Source organism: Chrysemys picta, chromosome 13, assembly GCF_011386835.1.
Source record: "Chrysemys picta bellii isolate R12L10 chromosome 13, ASM1138683v2, whole genome shotgun sequence".
Classification (NCBI taxonomy): Eukaryota; Metazoa; Chordata; order Testudines; family Emydidae; genus Chrysemys; species Chrysemys picta.
This window is the reverse complement of record NC_088803.1, coordinates 30737237-30753212: the sequence shown is the minus strand read 5'-3', so window position 1 is coordinate 30753212 and position 15976 is coordinate 30737237. Positions and strand designations below refer to the sequence as shown.

At 50.3% G+C, this 15976-nt stretch overlaps 1 protein-coding gene across 2 annotated transcripts in view; it reads right to left on the bottom strand.

Moving 5' to 3' along the window:
• Window positions 1-2563: 2563 nt before the first annotated feature.
• L3MBTL1 (L3MBTL histone methyl-lysine binding protein 1) overlaps window positions 2564-15976 on the bottom strand; it is a 59371-nt gene continuing 45958 nt past the window's right edge. For both annotated transcript variants that reach the window (XM_008168123.3, XM_005295358.4), the window contains exons 19-22: window positions 12116-12162; window positions 8073-8230; window positions 6887-6949; window positions 2564-5862 (exon numbers count right to left, since the gene is read on the bottom strand). In XM_008168123.3, the coding sequence (XP_008166345.1) occupies window positions 5728-5862; window positions 6887-6949; window positions 8073-8230; window positions 12116-12162 (403 nt within the window). In that variant the 3' untranslated portion in view covers window positions 2564-5727. The remainder of the gene's footprint in view (window positions 5863-6886; window positions 6950-8072; window positions 8231-12115; window positions 12163-15976) is intronic.

Below are 15976 nucleotides of genomic sequence, written 5' to 3'. Positions count from 1 at the left end.
TATTGTATTTTAAAACACTGACAAAAACACATCACATCTTGATTTGTTTGTTTGTTAATCCTCTGTATACTCAGGACACAAAGTTCCAGAATAGCTGCACCAGCGACGACGAGAGTATTTTCGTCATGAAAACACAAAAAAAGGTGCCAATCCCCAAAAAACAAAAACAGAAATTAAATGAGTGCAAAATGAATGAAAGTGCAAAAAAGCTTCGTTGTCATAAACACGCGCCTTCCAAAACACAAGCCCCTTTCCCCCCAACCAAAGAACAGCAAACCCCACTCCCCAAAATAAAGGGCCAGGGGGGCTGGGCAGAGCCGGGCTGCCGGCTTCTACTAGTACCCTTTCCTTGGCACCAAGGGATAAACCGTCAGCCCAAGAAATTATGACAACAGGAAGAAGAAAAGCCAGCCATGTAATGGCTTCCAAAGGCTTCCTCCTCCTCTTTCTGATTTCTGCCATTGCACTCGAGTCCAAAGGTTCTCCTTGAGTTCTCCTAGCTACCTAACCTCCTGGACAATTTGGATTTATTTTCTTTTTAAAAAGTGCTTGAAGTCGGTGCAGAAATAGCTTGGATCTCATAGTTCTGGAAAGAAGCAAGAGATGGGACACCCCACTCTTTCCCCCCATGAGTTCCTAGCTAGTCTGTTTCCCGCCCCTCCACCCACCCACCCCCCCAAATTTTCTGACTAGCAAGATGCTGCCCCATTACCAGTGTGTGATTAGGAAGGAATAAATCCCTCCCTGACAGCTGAAAGCTGCTCCGCTCAACCCCCTGATCTGCAGAACCACCACCCAACCCATCATCAAGAGACACCGCCACTTTTGGGAACAGACCTGAATTGGACATGGGACCATGTTGCCTTACAGGGGCCTGAACCAAACCCCACTGAGGTCCATGGTTCCGTTTGCTGCAACTGGCCCTGTCTCAGACTGTCCATGTGGTGATAGGCCCGCTGCTAGCTCCAGGCTAGCCAAGGGAGGAGCGATGGGCTGTCTAGCTGACAGGTTGTCATTAAAGAACCAGGCATCAGACCTTCTGTCTGCCATGGGAATATGGGAAAGGGGTCTGCTGCTCCCTTCTCCATCCCCTCACGTGGGAGGGGCGGGGAGGGCAAGAATAAATGGAAGAAAAGGGATGGGGAGGAAATGGGGGAAGAGACTGAGTGTCCCAAAAATCCTATAGTCAGCCCTGCTGACTTGGAAAATTCCTCATGACACTGGGTAGACACTTTCTGGACAGGACCAGAACACCCCCCACTTCACCCCACCTGGCCCATGTTCTATCCGGCTGCTCCAGAAGCGAGAGTTGCTCCCAGGGACACTTTGTATCTGGTAAAAGTCGTACAAATCCTAGAAGTGTGGGGACTGTGCTCTTCTCCCGTCCCATGGGCCTGGCTGCTGGGCTGGCTCGGGGATTATGGGAATGAGAACCAGAGCAGGGGCCAGCCCCACCGCCTGGCTGAGCTCACACATAATGCTGGCAGCCTTCCCAGGGCAGCAGAGTGTCACAATCACAGTCAACGTAGCTGTTGTCAGCACCCAATGGCAACCGTCACTAGGGGCTGTAACATGAGAGGGGAATTTGCTGCCGTCACAGTGGCGAAGGACTGGCTGATTGTCCTGCCTGGCCCCAGCAGATAATTCTGTGCCACCTCTGCTCCACCAGGTCCCAGTCCCACCAACTTTCCTATGCTTCCCTCAGGATGGGCAGGCATAGCCAGAGGCTGCAACTCAGAAGTCCATTTGAGACATTTTTAGCTGCTCTAGCCTCCCCCAAAAGGAGCGCTGAGAAGACTCCTGGGCCAAGCTCATCCCTGGTGAAACTATTGATTCTGAGAGTGCCACCAGTGAGAAATTTGGTCTGTTGGGAGATTAAGGACTGAGACCCTCAATGGGGGCTTTAGCTTTTCCTATGCAGGGGCCTCAAGGCTCCCTCAGCTGATGGGGCTTCTAACTAGTTTAAAACAGGGAGGAGATCTTGGCACGTACGCACCGCAGAGACCGATGGTGATTCTGAGGAGGCGTTCAGAACAGAGGATAAACCTCCTCCTTCTCAGCCTTCCCATCGGGGTCAGGGAGAAAGCTGGGCAGGGAACGTTTTTCCCATTCAGTTTTTAAGATTTAAAAAAAAATTTCTGGTCTGCACTGGGACAAAACTGAGAGCTTTCAGAGCTTCTCAAAAAGAGAGCCCCACTCCCAGAATACGCCGTAGCCCCATGGCAAGGGCACTCAGCTGGGCTATGGGAGATCCAGGGTCAAGTTCATGTGTATCCTAGCCATGGAGGTTATGAGGAATTCTGGGATCTCTCTCTGGTTTTGACCAGAAATTATATCCTGGATCTGAGGAACCTTCCCGCCAAAAGTTTAATCAGAACCGGTATTTTCCCACCAAAAGTTTCAATTTTGATGAGTCAACATTTTCTGACAAAAAACCATCTAGATAGATAATTCCCAACCAGTTCCAATCAGGGAAGGGCTGTCCTTCTGCTCCCACACTCAAGTGCTGCCACATCTCAAGAACCATATCCCTTCAGTGAAGAGAGCGTGCCACAGAAAACGGAGTTGGACAAACAGTAGAGGAAATAGCATCAATAGATTTTCTCGCTCTCTCTCACATACACACACTGCTTTGGGTTTTTGTTTTTTTAAGAAAAAAAATAACATTACAAGCTTTAACGGTATATAGCCCTTGGCCATCTATAAAATCTGTATTTCTCTCACCCAGACCAATTCAGAAGCTTCATACCTCAAAGGTCAGGAAATATTCAACCCAAGAGGGGAATGGACTCATGGTTGAGGCAGCAGCTAAGCGAGTGTGATATAAGAACGCTGTCATTAACACAAACACACACACACACACACACACTCTATCTCACTTCACATTTCCAGTGAGGATTATCTTTCTGGAGAGCTCTGACCCAAGAGAATTCCCCCCTGAGAGACCATTCCTACAGGTGGGCATACCAGTCCAGTCCAGTCCGGTCTGTGTCCAAGGTTACATTGCAAGGAGGTGAGAAAGCCGTTCAGGTAAATCTCCTAGAAACTGTATGCAAGGGTTGGATAGGCACAGTTTGACCGTGGAGCTCTCAGGTGGCTACAGCCTACAGTCTCACCAGTAATCAGGAAGTTAGTTTCACAGGAGCCCAGAAATCCATCTGAAAGTCTGTAAGGTGTCAGGTAGCCAGAGAACAGCTCACCCAGTGTCTCAATAATTGAACAGGAGATTTAATCCCATTGGCCATTGAGATTCTAGGGAGACAATCCTGGGTGGACATTTACAGCTCCCGTTCCCTTCAAAATGGGCCCACTTATTGGAACAGCCTTTACAGGAACCAAGCACTCGATCTTTTGTTGTAGCTTCAAATGCAGAGCACAACTCAGGCATCCAACACTCCTTTCCAGTGCCGAACCCAGAGTGCCCCTCCGGCATCCAGCCAGCACGATGCCTGCTTAGCTCACCTTTAGCTAAAAGAGAAATGTAGTCACTTAGCAGGTTGAGATGCAGCTGATGAGAACAGGAGACTTCTTCCTTTTTTTCTCTGCAGTAGATGCTTCCTATAAAGACACTGGCTGAGCCTTGTGCAGGGATATAATGAGCTAACCAAGAGACTTGCTTGCATTCAGGATGAAGTTTGGAAATATTTCAGGGAAGGCTGACATGGAGAGTCCCAAAGCTGAAGCCATATTTGTATCCCGAGGCCGCTCCTCATCTTCCTCTCCTCCTAACCAACAGCAGTCCAGGAGAAGAGCCCCTCTTTGGACGTGGAGGCTGGTTTGGCACCATTTGCTGAGGATCAGGCTGCATCTATGGAAGGACTGGGTCCAGAGCCCACAACTCCTCTCCTCCCATTTGGCTTCTCCCCACAGACAAACATATGGCAGCATTTGAACGGATGGAAGAAAATGAAAGGGAAGGAAAGAGAACTTGCAAAACAAACCCAAACGCTGACCAAAAAAAACCGCCATAAATTGTGTAAAATCTCTCATGAATAGCAAGCAGCAAACATTGGAATGGCAGGTCAAATGTGACCCCAAAGAGTCAATAATAAAAAGAGTCAAATGCTGCATTTCCATGGGAAGCCTAGCATGAATTTGACCCATATGTACATGAAAGTGGACTTCATATGCCATGTTGCTATGAGACATGTTGCTGGTGCATATGGTAGGAGCTCTCATCCCTGTCTTCAATGACTGGGGGAAGGGGAGGGAAGCAAAGGAAAAGGTCGATTCCTTTAAGGAATTGCAGACCTTGGGAATGCAAGTATTTCTAACCTGACAGAGGGGGATTGGGGACTGTGGTCCCTCTGCCCAGCCTACACCTCTTCTGATTGGTCCTTCAGGAAGCTTTTACGTGGCTGGAGTAAAGGCAATTGGTCACACGCCATCACACACCCTGCACTGACCTTTTCTTAGACGATCCCAAGAGACTGTCTAGTTAATAACCAGCAGGTGATTGTCATTTGAAAAAGCAGTTTCCAAGTCTTGTCCCAGGGGGACGTGTGTCAAGTAGTTAAGGACAAAAATTTGGCCCACCTTGACTTTCTTACAGTTTGATGGCGAAGGGCTGCTGAGATCTGAAAATAAAAACCTCACCACTGAGACAGAAAGGAAAAGGCCACTCTGACTGCAAAGGATGTCTGTGCTGCAGAGCAGCCACCTACCCAGCAGAGGGGGCACAACTTAATTGACTAACCTTATTCCCAGAGCTGTGCTGACGTGGCTGGTATATTTATACTTAGACTGTAAGATCTTTGGGGCAGGGACTGTTGTGTTCTGTGTCTGTACAGCACCTAGCACAGTGGGGTCCTGGTCCATGACTTGGGCTCCTAGCTGCTACTGCAACACAAATAATAAACAGTAATAAAACACTGACCCCCTCCACCCCAGCAGCAAAGAGATCTGCAGCATAAATAGCACTATGGGCTCGTTCCCCATGAGAAACAGAAGGAAGTGGAAGAAAATTCAAGTTGGCCTCATGGCGAAGGTGAACCAGGGCGGGGGCAAAGTAAAGTTACTGCCCAGCTTCAAAGGGAGAGTCACAAAAACTGGAGAGGAAACAAATGGAATGTTATCAAAAGCTACTTGAGAATGTCCCTTTGAAAGAGCGTTAAATACCCGCCCCAATGCAGTGAAATATGCTGGGAAAATCCTCTTCAATTGCTAAGAAAAGGGAAAATGAGTCATCCCTCTAAACGATCGTGTGTGTGCTCACGTATGTGAGAGAAGGGGTGTGTGGAGGCAGCTTATTTCTTATGAGATCACCAAAATTTCTGATCTTGGTTTCTTGAGCAGCAACACTATCGCTCAACCCCCACACCTTCTCCCCGGTACCTCATCGGTCCTGAAAAACACACACACACACACACACACACACACACACACGTCATCCGATGGAACAGGGTCAGTCAGAAGTGCTTGAAGGGTAGGGGGTCATCCCGTCTCAAATCCGTGTTCTGACTCTTTAAAAGCATCAGTGGGAGAGAGCACTGGTCAGCGGTACCCAGACTGGAGCTCCCCCACCAGGCCAGAGGAGAAGTGTAACAGGGCAGGGGAAGAGAAAGACAGAGAGAGATGAGTTTGGTGCAAGGACAGAAAGGCGACTGAGAGAGAAGGAGCGTGCAGGATTTTACAGCTGCTACAGTGGGGAAGGTCTCCGCTCCAGTGAGCCAGACAGACAGCTTAGCAGCTGCAGTGCTGAGGGCAGTCCCGGGCTGTGGGGTGTGATCACTTTAAGGTGTCGTCGGCGTTTTTGAACATGAGGATGGCGTTGTAGATCTTGAGTGCTGGGCCCAGTTTGACGCTCATGATCTTGACAATGTCGGCCTGCGTCAGCAGAAGGAACGCCTCCCCGTCAATCATCTGCAGGAGAGAGGGGGGTGGGTCCGGCGTGCGCACTATGCTCACAGGAAATCTGGGCTCCAGAGCATCCCCACCCCCTCCCCTCAGGGCCGTGTGTTCAAACAAGAAGCACGCCCTTCAAAGTGGGGGAGGGGGGGAGACGCACAGTTGCGGACGTGTGAGCATGGCCAGCAAGGTGGCTCTTGGGATGGATTAGCTAGGGATGCTACAAGCACGGGACATATGATCCTGCCTCCTTCTCAGTGAAAAGCCTAGCTCCCTCCCCAGCCCCATCACACTAGGAGGCTGGTAAGTGGCAATGGAAAATGGTGCCACAGCAGGTAAAAATGCAGGCCATCTACTGGACAGGCTGGGATGCTTCTAGCAATCAAAGCACCCTGAGTCAGCCGGCCCCAGCAGCTCTGAATGAGTGTCCGAGTGATTCTCTCTGCCAACGAGTCCGGGTCAGACGCGCTCTGTGTGGGGGTCAAAATCTTTGCAACCACTGGTGCTGCAAACACAGCCTGGGTCTGGGACTCCGGCTAGGCACGTAATCCCCAGTAACAGAGATGCAGCAACAGGAACTGGGGGGGGGGGGGAGGGGTGTGGAACTGGGACTAAGCAGACCCATCGGCCTTTTGGGAGAAGGCTGCAGCACTGCCTACAGCGCAGCTCTGCTTCTGCTCCCCCACGGACCCCTTGGAGCTCTCCTACCCCAAGCCCCCCACTCACAGGGGACCGGACTTGCCCCATACATGGAGTGTCACCATATCTATCTTTTGACTATATCTGGATGGATCCAGGAGGTGCCTTATGTGCACAATAGACAGACGTCCGAGGTCACTATCAGTGGGTTCTGCTATCATTGCCGCAGGTGCTATCCCAAACAAGTGCTCTCAAGGACTGTTGCTTTAGCAGCAAAAGGGCAGAGTCCCAGAGGCTGGTGGCAGGAAACCATGTAGGCAGCCTGTTCTCCCATCCCCCTCCAACTGCAAATGGGCTTCCTTTGCTCCCCTCACCCATGCACTGAGCCCCATTCCCCTACCTCATCCTTGAAGAGTTTGGCTTGGTCCTCGCAACCCGTTAGCGTCTGAACAAAGCTAAAGACCTTTGGAAGAGACAAGGATGGAAACACAGCATCAGGGAATTAGCCTGCCTGAAATCCCACCGCCAGAGCTCCCTTTTCAGGATCGAAGAGGACATGCCATAGAGCTGGGAGTCTCTGGAATTCTGCATGCTTGGCTCCTCCAGCCAAGATCTGCTGCTTTCTGTATAAGCCGTGGGTTGAACGGGATGCAAAGAGCCTTTTATTCTACCATACTTGAGTGCAGATGCCTGCTGTCCAGAAAGGTGACACAGGTCATCAGGTACCTCACAAATACACTCACCAAACAATGGGCCCTGGAGCATTTGTGGCGGAGGCCTTAGATCTCTGACAACAGAGTGCAGTGTGAGGCAGCGTGGCGGGAGTGTCCGAGAGTGGCTGGGTGGGGGAGTACAGCAGTGTTTGTCAGCAGCAGCAGATGTTAATAAGGAGCTCAGATAGAACTGTGGGTAGGGAGGGGTTGGGATTGACTCTTGTCTCTTTCTCTGCTAATTTGAGGTTTACGTTTCAACTTTAAGTTAAGCTACCCATGAAAGTTTATGCCCAAATAAATCTGTTAGTCTTTAAGGTGTCACCAGACTCCTTGTTGTTTTTGTAGATACAGACTAACACGGCTACCCTCTGATACTCAACTTTAAGTTGCCACTTGCCCCCCCCCCCCAAAAAAAAACGGATTTATTGGAAAATGTGTAATAAAATAAAGAAGTAAATAGCTGGCTGCTGGCCATGTCCTTGCACAGCCTCAAGCGACAGTGCCAGCCCAGCTGGAAACTGCTAATCACATGAGAAGAGTGGTACCCCTCAATCAGACGAGTGGCTGGGATGAGTGGGGGCACCGAGACCAAGTCCATGAGATGCGTGGTTCACAGGGAGCAGAGAGCTGGGAGGAATCGGAGAGGCTGTGGAACCTGTACAGCTCCCACTGGCATCCCTCGCTGATTCCCCCTGGGGGAAAGGACACCCCTCGCTGTTTCCTAACCCTGGCACGAACCACAGCATGTGAGCATGCCAGGGAGGGCATGTGCACACAATGAGCCATGTGCACTGGGGGATTTGCACATGTGCCTTTGGAAATCTTGTTCTACATTTTTCTTTGCTTTACCAGCCCTCTCTGAAACCCCCTCACCTCATCAATGGTCCACTTGGCCACAGTAGCTGCTGTGATGCCAGCCACCCCTGGCAGGAGTTTGCAGTGTTGCTCCCAGCAGAGGGACAGGGAGCGGTCAGGGTGAGCAGATAAGGCTGACATGAAGAGGGACTGGTGCATATTGTCCGAGGAAATAGCTGGCAAAGAAATTCAAAACGTTACTCAAGGCGGAGGGCCACGGAAATCCAGTCTCATCCTGAAGGCCCTGCAATGCCTGAAAGAAGGGCTGAGGAGGCATGGGGGCTGAAGGCAGAAGCTGGAGGGGTTTCAGGTATCAGATAGGAACAGTTTGTGCTGTGCTAACTATTGCTAAACAGACGGCATTCTTCTCCAATATAGCGGAACCTCAACCGTGTCAGAATAAAGGGATAAGATCAAGATTTCTATCGTGATGGTGTCTTTCTTATTAGAGAGACAAAGTGGGTGAGGTAATATTTTTTATTGGACCAACTTCTGTTGGTGAAAGAAACACATTTTTGAGCTTACACAGAGCTTTTCTTCAGGGCTCAAAAATTTGTTTCTTTCACCAGAAGTTGGTTCAATAAAAGATATTACCTCACCCACTTTGTCTCTCTAATATCCTGAGACCAGTATGGCTACAGTAATACTGCAAATCTCTTTATCATGACATGATTGACATTATGCTGTATCAGAGGAAAAAATTGTCTATTAGCAATAGTTAATGCAGAACAAACTGCACTTATTTAACTTGATCGTGTCTCTCTATTACAATAGGTACATATATTTTATAAGGACAATTATATAGATCTCCTTACTTGGGATCCCATAAACTGAGAAGAATTTAAAGATCTGATTTAAGTCTCACTGTTTCTGCTGTTTGTTTACCTTTTGCATTTTATTTACAGTAGATTTAGGCTGTGACACTAGACTGGTCAGTTTCACTTTCTGTTTATAGATGGTGTCACTTTCTGCTTCTTTTGCCCTAGCCCCTGGCTGTTGTGTTGTAGGTTCCCAGTGCTATGAGGCAGGGGCGTGTTTACATTCAAAAAGCCTGATTTCATGAATTTTGTTGTTGTTAATTATGAAAACACTTCTGTTCAACAGTCCACCCACCAACTTTCATTTCAAACCAAAGCTGAATTTCAGGCCAAACTCTGTCCCTTTAATTTTTACCAAGGCTGGTCTCTTCCATCACTAAATGAGTTTAGTAAGGACTTTCCTGAGTTCATCATCAGTGATCTCATTTGTTTCACTCATTCAGAATTCTGGAGGAGGGCTCTAGGCATGGCCATTATCAGATCAGCTCTTGTTGTAAAAGCTGCTATTGTCCCCTAGTGGCCACTCAGCCACTCATTCCGCTCACAGTGGTAATGCACAAAGGGATGGCATGGAATTAGCTTTCAGATTGTGGCATGAAAGATTAAAAACCATTCCAATACATTTGGCTATACTGGTCACATGCTGAAGTATCAGCAAACCCTCTGGTGGTAAGAGGGGGGATTGCAGGGCAGAAAGAGGGAAAGAAAAGAGCTGGACTGGGGATATATTCTAGGGTGACCAGATCACACAGGTGAAATATCGGGACGCGGGGGGCAGAGCAAAAGAAAAAAAAATGGCCGCCGGAGCTCCATGCCCTGCCCCCGCCCACCAGCTGGCCTCTGCGCCGTCTCCACCTCCCCCCTCCCTCCAGCGCTTGCACCGCCATACAGCTGATCAGCGCAAGCCTGGGAGGGAGGGGAGAGGAGGAGGAGGAATGTGGCGTGCTTGGGGAAGAGGCGGGGCCAGGGCGGGGATTTAGGGAGGGATCCAATGGGGGAAGAAGGGGGTGGAGTCGTGGCGGGGAGGGCGCGAGCCCCCTCTGGGCTCCGCTCCGCCTGTGAGCAGAGGCAAAATATTGGGACAATTCGCGTCCCGACCGAAGGTAGGTCGGGATGCAGGACAAATAAGCAAATATCAGGACAGTCCCAATAAAATCGGGACGTCTGGTCACCCTCATATATTCAAAGATGCCAGTAAGCATTCATGCCAGCCAGCTACAGTGAAGGGGCACCGCTACAGGGTGGGGGGTTGCAGTTTACAATCAGTATATATGCAGCAGGGGGCAGACCCTGCCCCAGCATAGCAGCAGCAGAGAGGAATCTGTTCTGCTGTGAGCTGAGGCATAGCTTGTGGGTCGTGGAGCTCAGCTCTCCAGGGGCTCCCCCCCTAGTCGCAGGGCTTTGAGACCAGGGAAGAAACAGGGACAGGGCTGGTGGATCTGCAGAGTGGCCTGGGAGAGGCAGCTCCTCTCCCCTGCAGAGAAGTCCGGCACTAAGTCTTAGCTTGGCGCTGTCTGTAGCACGGCTTTCCCAGAAAGCACACGCTGCACAAGGGACATCTCCTGTGGCAGTACACAGCCCAGAAAATTAATACTCAAAGCTTCCTTTAGATCCATAAGCGTTAATAACACTCTGCCTTTTATCTAATGGTCTCCAGTTCTGGGGGGGGGAAGGGGTATTAAGAAGCCCAATGACAATGTGTAAGGCTGTGAGGCTGTCACGGAGGTCGCGGAAGTCATGGATTTCTGCAGCTGCATCGGCCAGTGCAGTTGACCCCAGGGCCACCTGAGCAGCAGTCCCAGGGGTGGCTCCAGAGGCAACGGCCCCATGGGCGGACGGAGGCAATCAGCCTCCGCCGCCGGAGTAGCGGCGCCCCGGGAACCCCCCCAGAGCAGCAGCGCCCTAGGAGCAGGTAAGATTTAGTCAGGGGTATTTTTAGTAAAAGTCATGGACAGGTCAGGGGCCATGAATTTTTGTTTATTGTCCTTGATCACTCCATGACTTTTACTAAAAATGCCCCGGACTAAATCTTAGCCTTAACAACGTGGACCTCAACAATCAAGCTGGGCATTACGTGGGGATGAAAGACAGGCTGAGGACAGGGGTTTTATAGTCAGACCTAAATATTAAACAACTTTAATTGGAAAGATGAAGGAGAGAGAGAAATTACACAGGCTGGTACTTTAGGGCTGGGAGAGTCACTTCCCATCCCAAACATCCCTGGGGACAAGCTGGCAGCTGTGCACGTTTGACTGGAAGAGTTCACAGCCCAGACTGCATGTGTCTCACGTGTTTCAGTAAAGCTGGGTCCAGCTTGAGGCCCCGATGCAGCAAAGCCCGTAAGCACGTGCACTACAAACGTGTGCTTAAAGCCCGCCAGCGTCGGCTCTCGCGGGCGGCGCATGGGGAAGTTATGGTACCTTTAATTTCAGAGGTCAGATAAGACAGTCACAAGGGTCTCTTCTGTCCTTAAAGTCTGTGCATCTCCGAAGCATGTGCTTACGAGGTTTGCTGAGTCAGGGCCTTCATGGGCCCCACTATGGGGAGCCCAGCCTCTATACAACATCCAGTCACATTACAGGGGCCAGATCCTCCATTGGTGGAAATCAGGGTAGCCCCACTGAAGTCATGGGCAGCTATGTCCATTTACACCCGAGGACCTGGCCCCACATCTTGATCTTCACCTTGGTCTCTATTTCCAATCCCAGGGCAGTTCAGCCAAGGCAGACCAGCAAGGCCACACCCACGGGTTCAGCACAGGATCCTTCCCAGTCTCTCTCCTACTGATTTGGAGTGAACGTACTGCCTGGGCAACAAGCGCCTGGTTGACAGCCCTGCAGAGCGAGGCTTTCTGCATCCGCTGAACAGGGATAGCAGGAGCAGCACCAGTGGCAGCATCTCCAGACTGCTTTGCCAATGTGCCTCGTTCAGCCCTGCCGCCCGGGCTCTAGCCATAAGGATGGCTCATTCTTTGGCCTCTCAGCTGAGATTAAGCGAACTGTACTGGGTTTGTTGGTGGTGGTGGTGATGCAACCTGCCCACCAGGAAATAGACCAACGCTCACCAACTCATTGCACAAAGGCCACCAAAGAGCCTTCAGCATTGGGACTTGCTGCTGACCTGGGCCAGGTCCAATCTAGTGATATTGGGGTCAAAATCTTTCTATCCCTTTCCCAAGCCCTTGGGCCACCCTGACCCTCCTCCCTCCATGAAAAAACAGCAGCGTGGGGAAAAGGTGCTTACTTTGGAAGTCTTCTTGCTGGATCTTCCGATACTTTGGAGGTCGCCCTCTAGAGAGATGAGAGAGGATTTATTTGCAAGCTGTCCGCTTTACCGCTTCAGAGGTGCTGTAGGAACCAGCGTTTTTTCATTAACTGCACCGCCTGTCGGCACAGCGAGGACTACACCATCAAATGACCAACAGAGGTAACAATCCCTTAGCAGGGATTGAACCAAGGACCTCTAAGGCTACGTCTACACTTGTAACACTAACGGTTATATGTGCCTTGTAGTGCCATAACCCCCCTATTGTCCACATCTGAAGCAGGTTCCTGAAGGACAGTGTAGTACAGGAAATCTAATGGGGAGTCTGGGTACGTACATGACAGTGCTGTGGCATGGCCCCAGACCTGTTCCACAGCCCATTGTGGACATGGACAAGGGGTGTGTACCAAGTCCACCAGCCCCATTCGCACCATGCATTGATACCTTTACTGCTTCACCCTTACCCAAATCTAAAGTTCCCTAACCCCCCGTTGCCAGCGGTAGTAGCAACCTGCGCTGAGCTCTTAAAATCAGTTCTCCCATGAACTGTATTAATCAGCACCGACAATCATGGCTTATGCTCCAAGAGCTGCTGTATGGTCTGCAGAGGACACGGGGGTGCTGATCAATGTGTGGTCAGAGTACACCGCCCTCCACAACTTCACCCGGATCAGCAGGAACACACACCTCTACCAGGAGTTTCATGGAGGCAGCATTCACCAGACTCCATCCCAGTGCCAGAAGCACATGAAACCCTTCAGGCTCCTGTACTGAAGGGTGAAGGACTCCAACAATTGCTCTGGGAGAGGCCCTAGCAGCACATGACTCTGCTATGATGAGCCAGACCGCGCGCTATCTGAGTCTGTGAGTAGTGATCCTGAAGTGAATCATGACCCCTCCTCAGCCCTGCTCGTCTCATCAGATAACGGGAAGCTGATGAGGGGCAAGGCAACGAGGCAGCAGGGACCATGGGGGAAGACCCAGAGACCTGGAGGAACAGGAGAGTGTGATTCTGCACCTTGACCCCTGAGCAGCCTGTGGGGGACCCCGAGCCATGGCAGGAACCAGAATCTGAGGCTGGTAAGTTACAATAAATCCCCACACTCCCTGGAAATATCCCCTCTTGCTCCAGAAACACATGCCTGAAGGCAGCCCCCCCCCCCATCTGCCCCACTGCACCCCAATATGGTCCCCGAACAAGGCACAGCTGCCAATCAATGATTTTACTGAAATGCCATGAACCAGTGTAAAGCATGTCAGGGGAGCTATAACAGATTATTAACAAGCAGTCACTGTGTCCCGTGTCTGTGCATTTCTCAGCCAGCACTCTGAACAGCGATAGTCCCTGGGCCACGTGGACTGATGGGGAAGGGAGGGAGGGAACAGAACAGTTTTATGACATTTATGATTACTCAAAGACCCCCAAAACACCTTCCCTCCCTCTTTCCTTCTCCTTGCAAACGGGTGCCATGCAGAAGGGGGTAGTTGGTGGCTTGGGTGGTGGCCCGCCTAGGTCCGGGAAGGGAAAAGGAACCATTTGTCTGTCCGAGGAAAGTCAAAGCAGTCCATTCCCCCTGTGTCCACTGCAAATATTTATTACTGTTCCCAGTCCCTGCTGCTGGTCTCTCCCTATGCAATGTCTCTCTGAAGTAGCCAAGAGAAGCATGGGTGCGTGAAACATCTGCTCTGGTGGTTCCACAAACACAGCGCCCTGTCCCTTAGCAGTGGAGAGGCGACTGGCGTGCAGTCTTAATCCTAAAGTTTAGGGAAGAATAAACACTTGGGACTGTTTCTTTGCAACTTTCAATGGTGTTTGCTGGACACAGGGGCCGGACTTGCCAGCAAGGTGAGAAGGTTAGGGGTTGGATGGATGTTTTCTGTGGTTCTCTGTTCCTCTTCCAAGGGAGCTCAATCTGCTAGCTGAGAATACAGTCAGTCAATTGCCTCCCAGACCTTTAAGCATAATTCAGAAAAATTCTGGTGTAGCAGAAATTCAAGGTGGTTCTTCAGATTTAATGGCAGGACAAATGTGCTTGGTCCACCTTCGTAGCTCACCAGACCCCTACATTCAGCAATATGTAGAGGAGTGACCATTAACAGAAGCATCTCTCAGTCACAGATGGCCAGGTGTCCTCCACTAGAAAGCCACTTCTCTCTTTTCCATTCCAGTGTCTTGAATGCTGCTAAGTTCTCCAGATGATGGCCAGCCATTAAAGAAGAAATAAGCAACTAAGACCGTAACACCTGAAAGGAACTGAACCCCACCCAAACCAGCCCCTTGTTGCACTGTCAATTTGAACAACAGTACTGCAGGTATCTTACCATTTCTGCCCTCAGCTCCTTCCTCGTGGGCTGCAAACGCTGTCTGATGGAAGGGGGCTGTGACAGTAGCGTTCCTGGGATCCTGACAAGTATCAATATTGTGGCCTTCGGCAGCAGAGTTACATGATGTGGGGGGATTCTGGAGGCTCCTTCGAAAGGAGAAATGAAATGGGACGCTGGCCTTGTCTTCAATGTCCCAGGATTCCATAGGGAACCCGTTCTGGCAGGAAGGCAGGAGCAGCAGAGGCAGGGAGAGAAGGACCCTGGAGGACCTGCTCATTGGCACTGACAGAAGGTGTCAGCAGCACTTTGAGTTCTTAGTGCAAGGGAGGAAGAGGCTCTTAGGCGGGAGGAGGCACTGACAAATCAGTTCATGGAGCGGGAGCAGTGCCCAGGGAGAAGAGGACCACACACTCATGCAGCCACTGGTACAACTGGTGGGGGAAAGCTTTTGGGGCCTGCCTGCCACCATGGCTGCTGCTGGACACGTCGCACAACACCCTCCACTGGCACCCAAACCCCCTCACAGGGGAACCCCAAGAGCGTGCAGGAGAGGAAACATGAGCCTGCTCCAGTCCCTGTAGCCCAGCCTGTGTTCAGTCCCCCAACCCCATGCAGGAGATGTCCCTGTTTGTCCCCCCGCATGATATTCCGCAGCTGTTCCCTCCTTGTCAGGGGGAGGGAAAGGAGACGTCCACAGATGCTGCTGTTTGCCCACTTTCAGGAGATTTTACCTATTTCGGGTTAATTTGTTCCTGTTACAAACTGTTTTAACCCTACATTAGATGTAGGTATGCAAGCAAAAGTTACTGTTCACGTCACTCATGTATGCACCTTGCTTTTCGAGTACGATCAAACATGATATTTCCCACACATTAGGGATGGGTCAGCAGGATTCACAGCACATGACTCATGACTTCTTTAAATGTGTGGTGCCAAAGAAATACAATGAATGCTGTCCCCGCCACTCTCTCCCCACCCCCCCCAGCCATGTATTTTCTAATGTTAAAACAAACAAAACAAACAAACAACCACAACACGGTTCAAGGGCAATGAGCTAAGCTGTCCAAAGCACCAGAATGAAAACCAGAAGAGAAGTTAACAGCCATGAAAGGTGTTTTAGTTAGTGTTTTAATAGACAATGCAAAAGGAAATGAACAGTGAAGATATATGACACTGAACAGAGCTTTTACCACCCTCCAACAATCGTCGCCACTGGCAGCCATGTGTGTATTTGTGCATAGCACTGGATAAGCACTGTGAAGAAGGAATGTGTGAAGCCCCTCCCGAAACCGGTATAGAACTGTTTTCAAATTACTTTAACAATGCTTAATTACTCCCCATAAAGCACTGGGACATAGAACAAAACATTGCTCAATGATTACACTCTCTGCAGCCAGGGCCGGCTCCAGCATTTCTGCTGCCCCAAGCAAAAAAAAAAAAAAAAAAAAAAAAAGCCGCGATCGCGACTGCTGGCGGCAATTGGAAAAAAAAAAAAAAGCCGCGATCGGCAGCAGC